We start from the raw sequence: 19,988 nt of genomic DNA on the forward strand, positions 1-19,988 counted from the left end.
CCAAACACGTTCTTTTTTATCCCCCCGGCCCTAGTGCTAGCCACTTTCCCTCGGGGGGAATCCACGTCGAAACCGGATGCAGTTTGATTGCCATCTTAAGTCGAGGTCCAATTCACTAACTTTGCCCCCTCGGTATGGAGACAGATACCTGCCAAAAGTTTGAACGTACATATGGTTAGGATCGTAAGAAAATCCATAAATACATTTTTAGGATCGGAAAGAAAAGCCATGCGTGAAACATGGACCATAACGTTAAAATAGATCTGTAAATGTACAAACCCTATGTTATGACTATGAATGAACATTTACACGTTCAATTCTTACTTTAGGTCTCCCTTTACTCGGCTACAGATCTTTTTTATGCTGTACTTTTCTATGCTTACAAACTTTTGTTAGTAATGTGGCATCTGCTATGATGAAATTTCACATTTACTTTCACATTTCACACATGACTTTTCTTACTATCCTAACGATTTACGTATGGATTTTCTTACAATCCTAACGATATATACGTTCAACCTTTTAGCAGGTATTTGGCGCCATACCATGGCCCTCGATTTAGCTCCATTTTTGGCATGTTAGAAAAAAGTATGAAACTAGCCTGATTAAAAATATATAGACATTGATTTTAGCTTTGGCAAATTGTCTTAGTCTCATAGTGAGGAGCCTATAAAACGTAGTTAGATTCATAAACATGTTTTTGGAATTATGAAATTTATTGGAATAAATGACCAAACTATAAAACTAGCTAGCCAGCTATGGGTAACTGTAGCTAGCTACCTGACAGGATTGCTAGCTAGCTACATTAACTTACAAGGTACATTAATAGCTTTAGGTTGGTTGTTTATTAAGCTAAACTTCAAGATTTCCACCAAGGACGTTTCCTCTGTGATCGTCACTGTCCCTTGCTTGGGTAAGGGACATTTGAGATACACTCAGATGTGACGATGTAAAACGTCATTCAAGGGCTGAGGGTTTAGGGCCGAGGGCTGTCTACTTTTGAGTTTGAAACCCTGCCTTAAAATAGCAGTCCCGGGCTGAAAATCTACTTTTTCATATACATTATTTTTTTTTTACAAATTAACAAAGAGGCTACTCGAAATGAACTTTGATCACTTTTATTAGAATTTTTACATTGCAAAAAGTCTAAATTATTTTTCAAACCAAGAGGTACCGGATCCAGCCAAATATGTCCCAGAACAAAACAGTGCGGGATCCGGCTCAAATTAAGCACCGGCAACTGATAGATGCACACTCACTACATGTTCATGCTTTTTAAAATGTATGTAAATTGTAAAGCCTTTTATTCGTAATGTCTTTTTCGTTATATGTCGGACCCCAGTAAGACTAGGCGTCACTATGGGGATCCGAATAAAACAAATCATAACATTGAAAGTCATTGCAATCTTCCTCAAAAATTGTTTTTATTAGTATCAGCATTCTGTGCTTTAGTGGTCATAAATAAACAATGTTAAGGAGGGGTCTGTGTGTGAAATCGGCTTATTGTGCAACTTGTAAAAAAAGACATATTGAGAGAAGACAAAAAGTCCTGACCAAGCTTCTGATTATCATACATATTTATTTTAAAATCAGATCTTGTGGACATTGGTTCTTAGGTATGTGTGTGTTCTGTTTAATCTTCAGTGGGTGAATTCAAAGCCTGTCATCATCAGAAAGAAAAATGAAAGCGAGGGAAGAAAAGTGCATCTCATAAAAAGGAGAGAAAAAAAGAGGACACTACTGAGAAGAGAGAGCGCCACACACACAGACTTCCCACTATAACATTAACACACAGATTGCTCATCAAGTCTTCAGTCTACACAGACGATCACGTTCACTTCTCACATGAACAAAGTCCTAGGCTGCGTCCAAAATGGCACCCTTATTCACTATATAGTGCACTGCAGTTGACCAGAGCTCTATGGGCCAAACATGGTGCACTATATATTGAATAAAGGTGCCATTTGAGCTGCAACCTATTAAAGTTGACGTTTCAGTTTGTATGTTTCGTTCAGCAGGCAGATGCAGCACTGAGTTGGAGGAGGAGCCTCAGAGATGGAGGGATGGGGTGGAGGGGTGCTAGGTCCCCCTGGCGGAACCCACTGACATGGTAACTTCCTGTAAGACAGAGGTCTCAGGGGAAGGTTCACATGTTGGTGCTCATTCGTGATTGGCTGTTGGCAGAGTTAAGTTCGCCTTGGCTTCCCTCTCTGGGAGGAGACTGGAGGGAGATGGAGAGGGAGAGAAAGAGAGGAGAAGGGAAAAACAAGGTTGAGTGGTGGACGTTCTCTATAAGCAAAGCAGGGAAAAAGATATCTTAATTCTCATCTTGCACGCTGATGTGTTTACCAGTTTCCAGACGTAAGAACACATACAGTTAACTGCCAAAATAATGGAAACACTTGAGGAAACAAGGCATACAAAGTATATTGAAAGCAGGTGCTTCCACACAGGTGTTGTTCCTGAGTTCAGTAATAAACATCCCATCATGCTAAGGGTCATGTATAAAAATGCTGGGCGGGCCATTATTTTGGCTACCATGGTTATTAGGCTTGGGTATTTGGAAATAGCCACAGGATGATTTTTCAATACCGTCAAAACCGCTGAAACTATTTATTTGATGTTTTCCCCCCCAAAAATGATATTAATAGCTACTTTTTAAATAAATACCTAAAGTCAACTTGGGCAATACGTTAGGAGATAAAGCAAATCCTGTTCTTCATTTCACCTGTCACATTATGAAGCTTTCCATAGTTCCCCAGAACAGTTGAGCCAGTCACGTGTTTGTAAATAGCACAATGGGAGAACGCAGGAGCAGATGAGTCCAGCTGTGTATTGACAGGGGTCGTGTTTCATATTGAAAGTCAGTGTTTTTTTTTTCATAATAGAGTTATGAGGGGCGTTTTCCTTCACAGAAAATACATTAGTGCAACACATTCGGCAGAAAATATACTGAACAAAAATAAACGCAACATGCAACAATTTCTAAGATTTTACTGAGTTAAAGTTCATAAGGAAATCAGTCAATTGAAATAAAAGTAATTAGGCCCTAATCTATTGATTTCACATGACTGGGCAGGGGTGCAGGCATGGGTCGGCCTGGGAAGGCATAGACCCACCCACTTGGCAGCCAGGCCCACCCACTGGGGAGCCAGGCCCAGCCAATCAGAATTAGTCTTTCCCCACAAAAGGGCTTTATTACAGACAGATATACTTCTCAGCAAAACTTGACAAAAATGCACATTTTAGATTGGCCTTTTATTGTTCCCAGCACAAGGTGCACCTGTGTAATGATCATGCTGTTTAATCGGCTTCTTGATATACCACAAATGTCAGGCGGATGGATAATCTTGGCAAGGAGAAATGCTCACTAACAGGGATGTAAACACATTTGTGCACAAAAGTATAGACAAATAATGTTTTTGTACATATGGAAAATTTCTGGGATCTTTTATTTCAGGTCATAAAACATGGGACCAACACTTTACATGTTGCGCTTTTATTTTTGTTCAGTGTAGCTACCCAGATATACTTTTTTTTAAAGTTTCCCCGCGCTTGCTATTTTCCGCTGTCGCTATGCCCAAGGCTATAAATTCCTACCGCCAGCGGGTGAGTGCAGTTTGCCGTTCAAGACGTGATTTGCATCTCTGCTAAGCCCTCGGCAGGCTGCTTTTGCATCTCTGGCGTTTAGCCTCCACTCAGAGCTGTTTTTGTTGTTTCTATAAACACCTTACATTTGTTGTGATTTTAATTTCATTAAACGTATTTGCCAATTTAAAAACAATACAGCCACGTGGACTTAATGGATTTACATAATTGAGGATGATGCAAAGTGATACACCTAGTAATTTACAATTTAAGTAGATAAATATTGATTATGCCCTAAAAATAGCCTACATTTTTGCCAATGATTTAATATAGTATATATCTGAGGCAATCAAAATCAAACTTTGTCACATGCGCCGAATACAACAAGTGTAGATTTTACCGTGAAATGATTACTTACAAGCCCTTAACCAACAGCGCAGTTCAAGAAGAGGTAAGAAAATATTTACCATGTAGACTAAAATAAAAAGTAATAATTAAAAGTAACAATAAGAATAACAATAATAAAGCTATATACAGGCAGCACCGGTAAATGGTTCCTAAGCAGTGAAAATGGTACTCCCTAAACCCTTGTTCATCCTGTACATCAGGTGGCAGCTGATAGAATGTCCGTTTGTGAATTCTCAGAGTGGAGAAGTGCAACAGAAGCACAAAATGAGTCTGATGCCGAGCAGAAATTACAATGAGCATTTTAGATCCGTTTACAAAACGCTCGTTGGCATATTTAGCTAGCAGCCTCGATGGAAGGTGACTATAACTTGTTTTTTTGGAGCGACTGGGGGGGGGGGGGGGACAGAGACTCCTCTGAATCTAAGGTATTTTATTTCAGAACCCCTGACGTGTGGAAAGGAGCTGTGGTGGCTGGCTGAGAGGAGGAGGAGAGGAGAGGGGGAGGACAGCCTGGAGAGAGGACAGGGTGGACCAGAGGGCAACGAGAGAGAAAATGAAAGGAAGACAAGCAGAGATGGGCAAGGGGAAAGAGACAGAAAGATAGTACACTGAAAGGGAGGCTGTTTGAGGCTGTTGTGAGGGATGTCCATATCCCAGAGGGAGAAGAGCAAAGAGAAGGCCTTCAGAAAACCCCTGCGAGATCCCATGCACAGCGGTACCTTGACGTGTATCTGGTTGCGCAGCACGGCAGCTCGTAGGATCATGGCTTTGGCTCGTCTCTGGAACTCTTTGCCCATGTGGATCGACTTCTCAAACGTGTGGCTACGCTGATCGACATCCCGCGCATACAGGATCTAAGATGAGAGAGAGTACTTCATTGTCTGTCTGTAGAGAAACGTGCTTGGCATCTCAAAGAGAGAAGGGTGGAGAGAGACAGGCTGGGGATAAGAGCGATGTGACAAACCATTTGTGTCACTGTCAAATCAACATACCGTGTTGCATTACAAGTCTTGCATTAGAAGACAATGAAAGCGTGATCTGAGCTCATTTTGTGTGCGCGCGTGTTACACCTTGCTGTGAGAGTCTATACGTGTGCGCGCGTGTTACACCTTGCTGTGAGAGTCTATACGTGTGCGCGCGTGTTACACCTTGCTGTGAGAGTCTATACGTGTGCGCGCGTTACACCTTGCTGTGAGAGTCTATACGTGTGCGTGTTACCTTGCTGTGAGAGTCTATACGTGTGTGTGTGTGTGTGTGTTACCTTTCTGTGAGAGTCTATACGTGTGTGTGTGTGTTACCTTTCTGTGAGAGTCTATACGTGTGTGTGTGTGTGTGTTACCTTTCTGTGAGAGTCTATACGTGTGTGTGTGTGTGTGTTACCTTTCTGTGAGAGTCTATACGTGTGTGTGTGTGTTACCTTTCTGTGAGAGTCTATACGTGTGTGTGTTACCTTTCTGTGAGAGTCTATACGTGTGTGTGTGTTACCTTTCTGTGAGAGTCTATACGTGTGTGTGTGTGTTACCTTTCTGTGAGAGTCTATACGTGTGTGTGTGTGTGTTACCTTTCTGTGAGTCTATACGTGTGTGTGTGTGTGTGTGTTACCTTTCTGTGAGAGTCTATACGTGTGTGTGTGTGTGTGTTACCTTTCTGTGAGAGTCTATACGTGTGTGTGTGTGTGTTACCTTTCTGTGAGAGTCTATACGTGTGTGTGTGTGTTACCTTTCTGTGAGAGTCTATACGTGTGTGTGTGTGTTACCTTTCTGTGAGAGTCTATACGTGTGTGTGTGTGTGTTACCTTTCTGTGAGAGTCTATACGTGTGTGTGTGTGTTACCTTTCTGTGAGAGTCTATACGTGTGTGTGTGTGTTACCTTTCTGTGAGAGTCTATACGTGTGTGTGTGTGTTACCTTTCTGTGAGAGTCTATACGTGTGTGTGTGTGTGTTACCTTTCTGTGAGAGTCTATACGTGTGTGTGTGTGTGTTACCTTTCTGTGAGTCTATACGTGTGTGTGTGTGTGTGTGTGTTACCTTTCTGTGAGTCTATACGTGTGTGTGTGTGTGTGTGTTACCTTTCTGTGAGAGTCTATACGTGTGTGTGTGTGTTACCTTTCTGTGAGAGTCTATACGTGTGTGTGTGTGTGTTACCTTTCTGTGAGAGTCTATACGTGTGTGTGTGTGTGTTACCTTTCTGTGAGAGTCTATACGTGTGTGTGTGTGTGTTACCTTTCTGTGAGAGTCTATACGTGTGTGTGTGTGTGTTACCTTTCTGTGAGAGTCTATACGTGTGTGTGTGTTACCTTTCTGTGAGAGTCTATACGTGTGTGTGTGTGTTACCTTTCTGTGAGAGTCTATACGTGTGTGTGTGTGTGTTACCTTTCTGTGAGAGTCTATACGTGTGTGTGTGTGTGTTACCTTTCTGTGAGTCTATACGTGTGTGTGTGTGTGTGTTACCTTTCTGTGAGAGTCTATACGTGTGTGTGTGTGTTACCTTTCTGTGAGAGTCTATACGTGTGTGTGTGTGTGTTACCTTTCTGTGAGAGTCTATACGTGTGTGTGTGTGTGTTACCTTTCTGTGAGAGTCTATACGTGTGTGTGTGTTACCTTTCTGTGAGAGTCTATACGTGTGTGTGTGTTACCTTTCTGTGAGAGTCTATACATGTGTGTGTGTTACCTTTCTGTGAGAGTCTATACGTGTGTGTGTGTGTGTGTTACCTTTCTGTGAGAGTCTATACGTGTGTGTGTGTGTGTGTTACCTTTCTGTGAGAGTCTATACGTGTGTGTTACCTTTCTGTGAGAGTCTATACGTGTGTGTGTGTTACCTTGCTGTGAGAGTCTATACGTGTGTGTGTGTTACCTTGCTGTGAGAGTCTATACGTGTGTGTGTGTTACCTTGCTGTGAGAGTCTATACGTGTGTGTGTGTTACCTTGCTGTGAGAGTCTATACGTGTGTGTGTGTGTTACCTTGCTGTGAGAGTCTATACGTGTGTGTGTGTTACCTTGCTATGAGAGTCTATACATGTGTGTGTGTGTTACCTTGCTGTGAGAGTCTATACGTGCGTTGATCAGTCCCTCCAGTATGAGCTGGGTCAGTTCATCCTCCAGAGCTAACACTGTGGTGTTGAAGGACTGGGACATCTTAGTCATGTCTGCAGACACGTACGGGCTGAAGTACTGACACACACACACATTAACATCTTATTCATACATCCGCATGAAAAGTACAGAGATACTGTCGGCACACACACACATGCCCCTCACCAACACCACTATACCTAAACAAAACAACAGTATAGATTAGAGCAGACCTTCCTGCAAACACACCCAATAATACTGGCCATGGGAGCAGGGGGCGTAACTCACACCCTCACCCCACTGTGGTAAAACAGAAAAGGCAAACCAAGATGTCAAGTAGAACTAATTTAGTGCATAGATTAAATAACGTTAGCAGGACCACCATTTTGGTGCCATCCACTACATGCTGGTCCAGTTAACCCTGGTTGTCCATCCACTACCTGCTGGTCCAGTTAACCCTGGTTGTCCATCCACTACCTGCTGGTCCAGTTAACCCTGGTTGTCCATCCACTACCTGCTGGTCCAGTTAACCCTGGTTGTCCATCCACTACCTGCTGGTCCAGTTAACCCTGGTTGTCCATCCACTACCTGCTGGTCCAGTTAACCCCGGTTATCCATCCACTACCTGCTGGTCCAGTTAACCCTGGTTGTCCAAAGTTGCAGCCAATTGACAAGCTAGAGCTATGATCAAAAGTAGTGCACCATATAGGGAATAGGGTGCCATTTGGGACTTATCCCCTGTAGATGTTTGCCGCTCGGGGTCAGAGTCATTCAGAATCCTCAGCTAAATGTAGTTTTGATCACTGCCTGAGCTAGAAGTATGACAGAGAGAGAAGTTTGGTATCTGATTCTTTCCCTCCAGACGCATCATTACCTATTTTTTAAGTCGATGGGGGAACCCTTGATTGACAAATTGATTATTAGAACTCAAACGTAGTTGTGAGTGTACAAGGAAGACAACAGAATACCCAATGGTGAAGTTCAGTATTATATGGAGTACTGTAAGAAAAATGTTTCTGTCCCGTCCGTCTCACCTGTATGAGAGCTCTGTTCCTGATCAGTGTGTAGAGGGTCTGTACGTGGGGGGCCAGATACATGTCTAACAGCAGGTTATCCTGAGAGAAAAGAGAGTGGCAGTCTGAATTTAGGACAGCTTTCAAACACGTGTTATGAACATCATCATCAACATAATGAAAATGCATCATTGTTTTCAACGCATCAAATCATGTTACCTGCTTTAGTTACTTTGTTTCATTCCTGTTTCCAACTTCTACGCTACCCATTTTATGTTATTCACATCAATGCATCATTAGTATTGATTACTGATCTTCAAGCTTTAAAACATCAATCTCACCTTGATCTCGTCCAGCATTTTGAGACAGGAAGCGTACTTTGACTCGTAGAACTTAAAGATGATGTCACGGACCTGAGGTTCCAACTCTAGGAATAATTTAAAGGAGCTGGGAGGACATAAAGACATGAATCAAAGATGGTGGATGGTAGGACATCTCAATACTATACATGAACCTACCCAGTTTACACAGAAGAACACAGGCGTACACACGCACACACCTGCTTGAGATGACGTTTTTCTGCAGCTCCTGTCTGTCGAAGGTGGCGAGGGCACACATCCCTCCGTACACAGCTACATTACTGGGGGACAGGAGCTGGAGACGCACGCACACACGCAATCAATAACGCCATGCAGTACAGGACATTGGTACATCAACAGTCCATTTTAAATGTCTAGTAGCAATTGTTGATAAACAGTAACACATTACGGAAAACTCTACATTCATCAACAGCAACATTTTGTTTTTTATGCATGTTCTTACTTTCTCCGGCCACAGGGGACTGCGAAGGTACAGAGTTCACTTTTAAAAAGGCAACTCAGGGAAGTCAGACTTCACCTTTAAGGTACTACACAGACAGAAAGACAGGCACTTGCAGACAGGCACAGCCAGACAGGCAAGCTGACAGACAGGCAAGCCGACAGGCCTCAGTGAAGTCATAGACAGGCAGACTAACCTCAGCGAAGTCACAGTGGTCGAAGGAGGCCAGCAGGAAGCACTTGGCTGCTTGTTTGTACTTTCTGGAGGCCAGCTCTGCTAGGCCTGGGGGACAGAACCACAGACAGACGGGGAGGAGGAACAACGAGAGATCAAATTAACCTGGAAGAGTGTATGGGGAGAAAACCTGGTAAAAGTACAATGGATTAGTCGGTTTAAAACTAATCCATTTTCATTTAAACAAATGATTAGCATGAGCGTCTGCAACCTTTAAAGGTTGGCATCTGTTAGCGTGTTTGTTGAAGGTTGGCATCTGTTAGTGTTTTTACACCTTCTAGAGAACAACAGGTGAAAACACTTACAGTTGAAGTCGGAAGTTAACATACACCTTAGCCAAATACATTTAAAACTCAGTTTTTTCACAATTCCTGACATTTAATCCTAGTAAAAATTCCCTGTTTTAGGTCAGTCAGGAAGACCACTTTATTTTAAGAATGTGAAATGTAGGAATAATAATTATTTCAGCTTTAATGTCTTTCATCACATTCCCAGTGGGTCAGAAGTTTGCATACACTCAATTAGTATTTGGTAGCATTGCCTTTAAATTGTTTAACTTGGGTCTAACGTTTCGGGTAGCCTTCCACAAGCTTCCCACAATAAGTTGGGTGAATTTTGGCCCATTCCTCCTGACAGAGCTGGTGTAACTGAGTCAGGTTTGTAGGCCTCCTTGCTCACACATGCCTTTTCAGTTCTGCCCACAAATTTTCTATAGGATTGAGGTCAGGCCTTTCTGATGGCCACTCCAATACCTTCACTTTGTTGTCCTTAAGCCATTTTGCCACAACTTTGGAAGTATGCTTGGTGTCACTGTCCATTTGGAAGACCCATTTGTGACCAAGCTTTAACCTCCTGATTGATGTCTTGAGATGTTGCTTCAATATATCTACATAATTTTCCTGCCTCATGATGCCATCTATTTTGTGAAGTGCATCAGTCCCTTCTGCAGCAAAGCATCCCCACAACATGATGCTGCCACCCCCGTGCTTCACGGTTGGGATGATGTTCTTTGGCTTGCAAGCCTCCCTCTTTTTCCTCCAAACATAACGATGGTCATTATGGCCAAACAGTTCTATTTTTGCGTCATCAGACCAGAGGATATTTCTCCAAAAAGTACAATCTTGTCCCCATGTGCAGTTGCAAACCGTAGTCTGGCTATTTTACGGCGGTTTTGGAGCAGTGGCTTCTTACTTGCTGAGCGGCCTTTCAGGTTATGTCGATATAGGACTAGTTTTACTGTGGATATAGATACTTTGTACCTGTTTCCTCCAGCGTCTTCACAAGGTCCTTTGCTGTTGTTCTGGGATTAAGTTGCACTTTTCGCACCAAAGTACGTTCATCTCTAAGAGACAGAATGCATCTCCTTCCTGAGCGGTATGACGGCTGCGTGGTCCCATGGTGTTTATACTTGCGTACTATTGTTTGTACAGATGAGCGTGGTACCTTCAGGCGTTTGGAAATTGCTCCCAAGGATGAACCAGACTTGTGGAGGTCTACAATTTTTGCCTGATTTCTTTTGATTTTCACATAATGTCAAGCAAAGAGGCACTGAGTTTGAAGGTAGGCCTTGAAATACATCCACAGGTACACCTCCAATTGACTCAAATGATGTCAATTAGCCTATCAGAAGCTTCTAAAGCCATTACATCATTTTCTGGAATTTTCCAAGCTGTTTAAAAAGGTACAGTCAACTTAGTGTATGTAAACTTCTGACCCACTGGAATTGTGATACAGTGAATTATAAGTGAAATAAACTGTCCGTAAACAATTGTTGGAAAAATTACTTGTGTCATGCACAAAGTAGATGTCCTAACCGATTGGCCAAAACTATAGTTTGTTCACAAGAAATTTGTGGTGTGGTTGAAAAACAAGTTTTAATGACTCCAACCTAAGTGTATGTAAACTTCAACTGTTGTACACACCAAATTGGCCATTGTTACCCATGTGTTGATTTTCAGTGTGTTAAATGAACACTCATTGGTGTAAAATAACCCCAGTTTTGGTGTTAATACTAGAGTTGAATCAAAACTACACACATCATTGTCATATTTCCCAGCATGCTCTTTTGCAGATAGATTTTTTTAAATTGTTTGTTTCAATATCTATGTTTTTGCACATTGAGTAATTAATCAATCTTTTGCTACTCAAATATAAAAAAGGACATACATTTTCTTAACTAATCCAATATATTACTTATTACTGAAATGGTTGTTCCAGTTTAGATGCTTTAGGTAGTCTCATATCTTAGTCTTAGCAAACCCTGGCAGTCATTGTGAATGCAGGTTGTGGGTAATTTTTGCCAAAGTTTGGATATCCCCACTCTGGCTGGACTTCAATAGGAATTACACATCAATTTGCAAACCAGCATAATGTGACTTGCAGGCATGCTGTGGCCTGTAAGACATGAATTTCAGGCCACTTTATTAGGGTAAAACTAAGACCTAAAATGAAGGCATATTAAATAATTATTCTATTGTGTTAAAGGCCCAGTTTTTCCTGTGTTTTGTATAAAATTATGCAACAGCTGATGAAACTAACACTTTAAAAAGTGTGAAAAGATTAGATCAGTGTTATTTCCTGAGAGTTGCTGGTTGAAAATAAAATGTACAAAGAACCTTCTAATCAGCCAAGTTTCGGCTTGCCTGGTGACATCACCAGGCGGTAAATTGATTAATAAATAACATTTGTAATATGTTATTATTCAAATAACAATAAAGCTACTGAATTAGTCATTATGTTCTTCATTCTTTCTGGTAAATTTTACATACACAAAAACAAACATTTGAAATCTGTCCCGAAATGCAATATATTTTTGACTTAAAATCAAATATTTAGTAAAATCTCTAGAATTAGTCAATAACAAAACATCTATGTATTCTTACAACTCTATCATAGGTGTATACCACTGTAACACCTGACTTTATTATATTTATTTTATTTGAGGTACTTTAACTTTGAAACGCGTAGTGATTATTTATTTGCTTTATTTGAATGTTATGGTATGTTTCTTAAGAAAAATATATACTTGTAGTGATGTCCTATTTTTATTTGCTATTGTATTGTAATTTTAAATATAATAAAAAATTTAAATAAACAAAGACTAATTTTTTTATATATTTATATATATATATATATATATATATATATATAAATAAATAAAATAAATAAAGAGCTCTCTCCCAATAACAGCTAGTTTTAAGTTCCCTTCCCTACCTCAGACCACTCCCAGACAGTCCTAGCAAAATTCTTGCCTGAGAAATCTTTTTTTTGCTAACAAGCTATTTTTGTCCATTTTAAATGGAAAACTATTACAGTAAGGTATTTAATTGTTATCTGGAAACGATTTGAAATACAAATGGTTGCATTGGGCCTTTAAAGAATAGCATTTTAATGTTGACATAATAGCTTAGGATCTGACTTGGTCAGTGGTGGAAAAAGTACCCAATTGTCATACTTGAGTAAAAGCAAAAGACACCTGAATAGAAAATTACTCAAGTAAAAGTGAAAGTCACCCAGTAAAATACTAATTGAGTAAAAGTCTAAAAGTATTTGGTTTTAAATATACTTTAAGTATCAAAAGTAAATGTAATTGCTAAAATATACTTAAGTATTAAAGTAAAGTATGAATCATTTCAAATTCCTTATATTAAGCAAACCAGTAGTCAGAATTGTTTTTCTTTTTTTAAATTTACAGATAGCCAGGGGCACATTCCAACACTCAGACATCATTTACAAACGAAACATTTGTATTTAGTGAGTCCACCAGATAAGAGGCAGTAGGGATGAGCAGGGATGTTCTCTTGATAACTGTGTGAATTGGACACTTTCCTGTCCTGCTTTGCATAAAAACATGTAATGAGTACTTTTGGGTGTCAGGGAAAATGTATGGCGTAAAAAGTACATTCTTTTATTTAAGAATGTAGTAAAGTAAGAGTAAAAGTTGTCAGAAATGTAAATGGTGAAGTACAGATACCCAAATATTTTAGCTATTTTTGCAACCGGAATTCTGGGCAGGTTAGCTGGCGGTGGTGCGAAAGGGCTGGGTTTTGATGAATAAACAAGTTGTTGTAGGTGTGTCGAGGTTTGGCCCCTCAGTGGCCAATCAGAACGTGCTCCATGGCTAAATATGTGGTTGCTTCAAGTTGTGCATCTACAGTCTTATGTATTGTGTTGTCATCAACTCCAATTCAAATGTTAGTCCGTTATAGCCTAGTTCGTTAAATAGCCTGCCCCATATTTGCAAAATATTTTGAACATGTTTGCAGTCCACATTGTTCTAATTGCATTCACACTGATATAAGGGCTAGGCCTGTGGTAAATTGTAGTCTGGACATGGCAAACATAGTCAATAAGTAAGATTAAATTCACTAAGCTATTGATAAGGCCTAAAAAGACAGTGTACAATTATAATCAAATTATAATAAATATTTAAGTTGTTTAAAGGTAATGACAAACTGTATTTAGACACCATAAAGGCAGACTATGAAGGGTTTTATGCACAGCCAAACTTTTCACAGGAGCTGGATAAAGAGCCAATATAAAGAGAACGGGGGAACGTCCACTCATTTACTGCTATAAATGTAATGTTTTATAAAAATCATGGAACCATCTTGGCGATCATATTTGTACTTCTCCAGAAATAGCATTGCATTCGAGCCATGTATGTTCTCACCATAAACCCATGGATGGTAAATCTTTCTTATAAGTCAATCAAATTAAACAAAAACAATCAGTCTTTTAAATCAACAACAATATTACTAAATAGGATCGTGTCAGAAGCATGATGTCATAAATCACATCTCCTGTGCCATGAGCATAAGGCACTGTGTGCACACGTAGGCCTAAGAGCTTCGGCAGGAGGCATGGATGTTTGTCCTATCCACTGAATATAGCTTATTCAATAGTATACACTAACCCTTCAACAGGCATAGTTATAACAAACATGTAGCCAATTGGCTTCCATATGAAAATATTAGCTTACACACATTGCATTCGCATTTTGAAAATGCACCACATGTTCGAGCCATGGACAATTGGACATTGCCCAAATGTTATAATAAGATTAGGCTACCATAGCCGTTGATATGGCCTGTTAGTGACATCGCCACGTGAAAGGTAAACAAACGAACAGGCTAATAGCCATGTCTACAAGTGGATTCAGCACCAATGACAGTGATCGTAATTCCTGTGATGACAGTTAGGTGCAAAAGAGGAAAGTGGAAGACGAGGCTACTGTGCGCCTCCGCTGGCAAAATCAATGCCATAACCAATTGCGCTACAGCTAAGACCAGCTTTTGGTGAGTCTTAAATATCACCAGTAGCGCTGCTTGAAATTGGCGCACATTTAAAGACACACCTCAAATATTTCCACCACTCCAACCCTAGCGCAAGCAAGCTGATATGACCGGTGACTTACCAACCCTGGTGCCAGAATTGGAAAATAACAGAGCGCTGGCTTTTACAAGTCGAAATTGCCAAAGAGCATGCGTTTGAAAACAGTATGTTTGAAAATAGAGCCCTCCTTGTTAATTTAACACTGGAAAATTTGCTCTCTACATCTCTTTGTAGCACAACAAAGAGTGAATTACCTGCAGCACATTTTAATTTGGTGAGGACTGACTGACTCTGGCAATCTCTCTCCCCTCGTTGCTGAAACAAAAAGAACAAAGATATTCCCTCAGTAAAGAAGAACACTTCTGGGTTTGTCTTTTAGAAGACAGAAGACTTAAGTTCTCTCAGAGGACCCCTCAACTTACCTCTGCTATCTCTGGAGTGGATTCAGCTTTGCTCACATAACTAAGGACGTGGGACCAGTTCTGGAGGTAGACGCTAACCTGATAGACAAAAACACACATTTCAGTAAGACACCCTCCTATAGGACACAAATTTCAAGACTGCCCTCTAGTGTTTGTCAGTGGAGTTAATCAGATCACAGAGAAAGCAAGAGTTCAGGCGAGTGAGGGAGAGAGAATGAGAGAGGAATATCAAATCAAATCTTATTGGTCACATACACCTGCTTAGCAGATGTTATTGCAGCAAAATGTGAAGCGAAATTCTTGTAAAAAAAATTGCCTTGGGGCTAGAAGCTCGGCTGCCCTCTCTATTGGCGCCCTTAAAAACAATATATCCCTTCTGCTCTCTGGACAAAAGATAATACATCAGAACATTGACCACTAACTATAATGATGACATACCTTGATGACATTAAGACACATGTTTATGACATGCTTGGCGCTAGTGCAGTAGTCTCGGGCTCTGGAGTAGCACTTGAGGGCATTGCTGAGGTCACCGCAGTCCAAGTAGTGGTCCCCAAGATCATCATGACCTCGCCTGAAGTGAAAATAAATAGTATTGAGAGGGTTCGGGTCAGTACCAGAGGGGTGGAAGGTAGCCTAGCCGCTAAGGGCGTCGGGCCAGTAACCGACTAGGTGGAAAATCTGTCGATGTGCACTTGAACATAGCACTTAACCCTAATTGCTCCTGTAAATCGCTCTGGATTAGAGCATATGCAAAATGACTGAAATGTCAAATATAGGCAGGAAAGGAAAATGTCTGTTTCTCCCCCTTTGGCCTGAACAAAACACTATGCAGAATGACTGCTCTACAAATGAACTTTACAACGTTTCATTGCAAATTACCTTACATTAAAAACTAGTACTACTTGTCAACTACTCAGTGATTACTTCTACGTGATCAATATTAAGAAATCAATCCAGCACCTTACTCAGGCCGATCCTCTCGGAGGTGAGGATAATTCAAATCGGGTTTATTATCTACTTGGTGCTAACAACCGTAGCTTCTCCAATCCACCTGATGCTCTCTTTGATGGAGTTGCCTTTGTAGTTCTTCAGGTCAGTGTCCAGTTTCTCCAGTTTGAGCAGAGCTTTTTTCCTGGTCGACTCGGCCCACGCTGTGTCCAGGGGAGGGGGATCCACTGCCCCGCCCTCCACAACGGCATCTGTAGCCACCTGGACCTCTCTGAACACACACACACACACACACACACACACACACACACACACACACACACACACACACACACACACACACACACACACACACACACACACACACACACACACACACCTCAAATGAATCAAACACTCAACGAAAACAACTGAAGACACTTTCCAACAACAGGCTAAGCTAGGCCCGAGCTACAGCTACACGTACCTGGTGGCCTCTGTGAGTTTGCGGTGGATCTCCTCATACACGTCCACGTTGAAGGTCCTGTGGACAAAGGACAGGGCCATCTTCAAGGCTTCAGCCCGGAGCTGGGGACAGTGCTCTGCTATGAACTGCAGCCTCTCAATGCGCATCAGACCACTGTAGCTGGACGCATACTGCTCCAGGTCCTAGAGAGAGAAAGACCGAGACACACACACACACACACCTCTCAGTGAGATTAATTTTATCTCAGTAGAAACGTGTAATTTGTGTTGTATTGGAGTCCAGTCTACATGAAACAAGTGGGCCTTTACAATATTAGTAGGGGGAAACCCTGGGTAGATTCATACCAGCGTGGGGTTTTCCACCACATAGTTGACATCTGGTGCATTCTGCTGGTCCTCTTGTGGGTCAGCATCTATCTGCATGGGCTCCACAACACCCTGAAGAAGAGAGGACATACACTGAAAAGTGTCATATAACAGTGTGGAACAATCAATGAGGGGAATACTGACTGCAATAGGGCTGTCCCCGGCTAAAAATAAATATTGGTTGACCTAGAGGGAGTCTGATAAGCAGTTGATTTGATTGCGCCGGTCTGGGCTCAGACTTGCTGCTCTGGGTAAAAAAAAAAAAGACAGCGAGTGACTGTGTGACTAGCACCCGTTTTCACTCTTTCCTCCCTGCTGCAGTGACCACCAGTGTTAATCATGCTGTCCGTGTTGCTGAAGCCGCAACATAATTACAGCCATTTCTGACTGAAAGGTTCTGTTACTGAAATCCCTCATTTGTTTAGGAAAAACATTCCCTATTCCTTCAACTTTTGCTCTCATTACATGACACATGTAAGCGTCGCATGGATGTGACCAATAGGGCCTGACCTATAGCCCATCATAATCACATCAATAAATTGGTTATAACAAACTCGGAACGCCGTAACAGCAAAATGGATGCAGAGGACGTGACAAACTTGAAACAGGGGTATGTTTACTGGTTGCTAATGAGGTAAATGGGGAAGTCAGATGTGTGGAAAAAATGTCACATTAAACAAACACTCAAACAGGCAACAGAAGCAGGATCTGTCTTATTTATGTACATGTACATTACCAGCGAAAAGTTTGGACACACCTACTCATTCAAGGGTTTTTCTTTATTTAAAAAAACAATTCTACATTGTAGAATAATGAATAACAAATCAAAATACATTTTATATTTGAGATTCTTCAAAGTAGCCACCCTTTGCCTTGATGACAGCTTTGCACACTCTTGGCATTCTCTCAACCAGCTTCATGAGGTAGTTACCTGGAATGCATTTCAATTAACAGTTGTGCCTTGTTAAAAGTTAATTTGTGGAATTTCTTTCCTTCTTAATGCGTCTGAGCCAATCAGTTGTGTTGTGACAAGGTAGGGGTGGTATACAGAAGATAGCCCTATTTGGTAAAAGACCAAGTCCATATTATGACAAGAACAGCTCAAACAAGCAAATAGAAATGACAATGTATCATTACATTTTTTACATTTAAGTCATTTAGCAGACGCTCTTATCCAGAGCGACTTACAGTAGTGAATGCATACATTTCATTTCATGCATTTCTTTTTTGTACTGGCCCCCCGTGGGAATCGAACCCACAACCCTGGCGTTGCACACACACCATGCTGGCGTTGCAAACACCATGCTCTACCAACTGAGCCACAGGAAAGACTACTTTAAGACATGAAGGTCAGTCCATGGGGAAAATTTCACAAAAACCATCAAGCACTATGATGAAACTGGCTCTCAAGAGGACAGACACAGGAAAGGAAGACCCAGAGTTACCTCTGCTGCATAAGATAAGTTAATTAGAGTTAACTACACCTCAGATTGCAGCCCAAATAATTGCTTCACAGAGTTCAAGTAACAGACAAATCTCAACATCAACTGTTCAGAGGACTGCATGAATCAGGCATTCATGGTCAAATTGCTGCAAAGACCACTACTAAAGGACATCAATAAGAAGCAGAGACTTGCTTGGGGCAAGAAACACGAGCAATGGACATTAGACCGGTGGAAATCTGTCCTTTTGTCTGATTAGTCCAAATGTGAGATTTTTGGTTCCAACCGCCGTGTCTTTGTGAGACGCAGAGTAGGTGAACGGATGATCTCCGCATGTGTAATTCCCATCGTGAAGCACGGAGGAGGAAGTGTGATGGTGCTTTGCTGGTAACACTGTCTGTGATTTATTTAAAATTCAAGGCATATTTAACCAGCATGGCTACCACAGCATTCTGCAGCAATACGCCACCCATCTGATTTGCGCTTAGTGGGACAATCATTTGTTTTTCAACAGGACAATGACTCAAAACACACCTCCAGGCCGATCAAGGAGAGTGATGGATTGCTGCATCAGATGACCTGGCCTCCACAATCACCCAATCTCAACCCAATTGAGATGGTTTGGGATGAGTTGGACTGCAGAGTGAAGGCAGAGCAGCCAACAAGTGCTCAGCATATGTGGGAACTCCTTCAAGACTGTTGGAAAAGCATTCCAGGTGAAGCTGGTTGAGAGAATGCCAAGAGTGTGCAAAGCTGTCATCAAGGCAAAGGGTGGCTACTTTGAAGAATCTCAAATATATTTACATTTGTTTAACACTTTTTTGGTTACTACATGAATCCATATGTGTTATTTCATAGTTGTGATGTCTTCACTATTATTCTACATTGTATTAAAGACTACTAATAAAGAAAAACCCTTGAATGAGTAGGTGTGTCCAAACTTTTGACTGGTACTAATATATATATATATATATATATATATATATATATATATATATATATATATATATATATATATATATATATATATATATATATATATATATATATATACATACATATACATACACACACACTTTTTTTTTTTTGCTGCTGCTCTACTACATGTCGGTCGACCAACAGCCTATTGACCAAACTTTCGACTAAATGGGGTCAGCCCTAGTCTGCAACCAGGTTAACAAGGTAATCAAGAGTCATACACTAACGTTACACTCCCACAATGGCCAGATCGCTCATGTCTTACTGGATATTTACATTGGAGACACAATGTACAATTTAAAAAAGGGTTTGCTAAACTACTAGCTGACTTAGCTAACTAGCTAGCTAGTTAAATACCCCATGACTGTCAAAAGTGTCTGCACTGAAGCCATAAATTACCAGCGAACAGCTTCCTGAAATGCATAGGCACCTTTCTCAAAATCGAGTAGATCATTCTAACACCTAGTTGGTATAGAATAACAATTAATGGAAATATAACGCTGTATATTTAGCTATATGAACTTGCGAAAGTTAGCCTAGCTTGCTAGTACGGCTAGCGGCCCTAACTAGCTACTCGACTGACCATTGCAAGGAGGCTCTCGTGCATAACGAATTTTCCTCGCTCCCAGGTAAACGCGGGCACAGCCTTATCCAAGTGCATCCCCGCCACACCGTTGCTGTGTAAAAATGCATTCAAATCGATTATTAATTACCTGAAAGTTGAATACTTGCACAGGCAAAGGCATCTTTTCCCGTTGCTGTCGTTCTGCATCAACAGCGGTTATCACATCCGGCGCATGGGTTCACAGCAGGGATCGTTACGTAAAGACGTCTGCTCCGCTCCAGATGTGTCAGATGCCGACGAAAAAAAGATTAAACATGGTCGAAAACTGATAG

The 19,988-nt window shown here is 41.1% G+C and overlaps 2 protein-coding genes across 2 annotated transcripts in view; one reads left to right on the plus strand and one right to left on the minus strand.

Annotated features, from left to right (window-relative positions):
* Positions 1 to 1,102: 1,102 nt before the first annotated feature.
* Positions 1,103 to 19,903, minus strand: LOC115152888 (COP9 signalosome complex subunit 1). The gene is made up of 14 exons (XM_029697797.1): positions 19,805 to 19,903; positions 16,651 to 16,743; positions 16,307 to 16,488; positions 15,944 to 16,111; positions 15,328 to 15,463; positions 14,890 to 14,967; positions 14,722 to 14,782; positions 9,096 to 9,181; positions 8,640 to 8,734; positions 8,422 to 8,527; positions 8,102 to 8,182; positions 7,029 to 7,166; positions 4,716 to 4,850; positions 1,103 to 2,221 (listed from the first exon to the last, which is right to left on the minus strand). The coding sequence occupies exons 1-14, from the start codon at positions 19,835 to 19,837 to the stop codon at positions 2,147 to 2,149; spliced, it is 1,467 nt and encodes a 488-aa protein (XP_029553657.1). The 5' UTR covers positions 19,838 to 19,903; the 3' UTR covers positions 1,103 to 2,146.
* Positions 19,901 to 19,988, plus strand: part of LOC115152889 (beta-1,3-N-acetylglucosaminyltransferase radical fringe) — a 39,484-nt gene continuing 39,396 nt past the window's right edge. The window contains exon 1 of the mRNA XM_029697800.1: positions 19,901 to 19,988. The gene's annotated coding sequence lies outside the window, so the exon portion shown is untranslated.

Source organism: Salmo trutta, chromosome 18, assembly GCF_901001165.1.
Source record: "Salmo trutta chromosome 18, fSalTru1.1, whole genome shotgun sequence".
NCBI lineage: Eukaryota > Metazoa > Chordata > Actinopteri > Salmoniformes > Salmonidae > Salmo > Salmo trutta.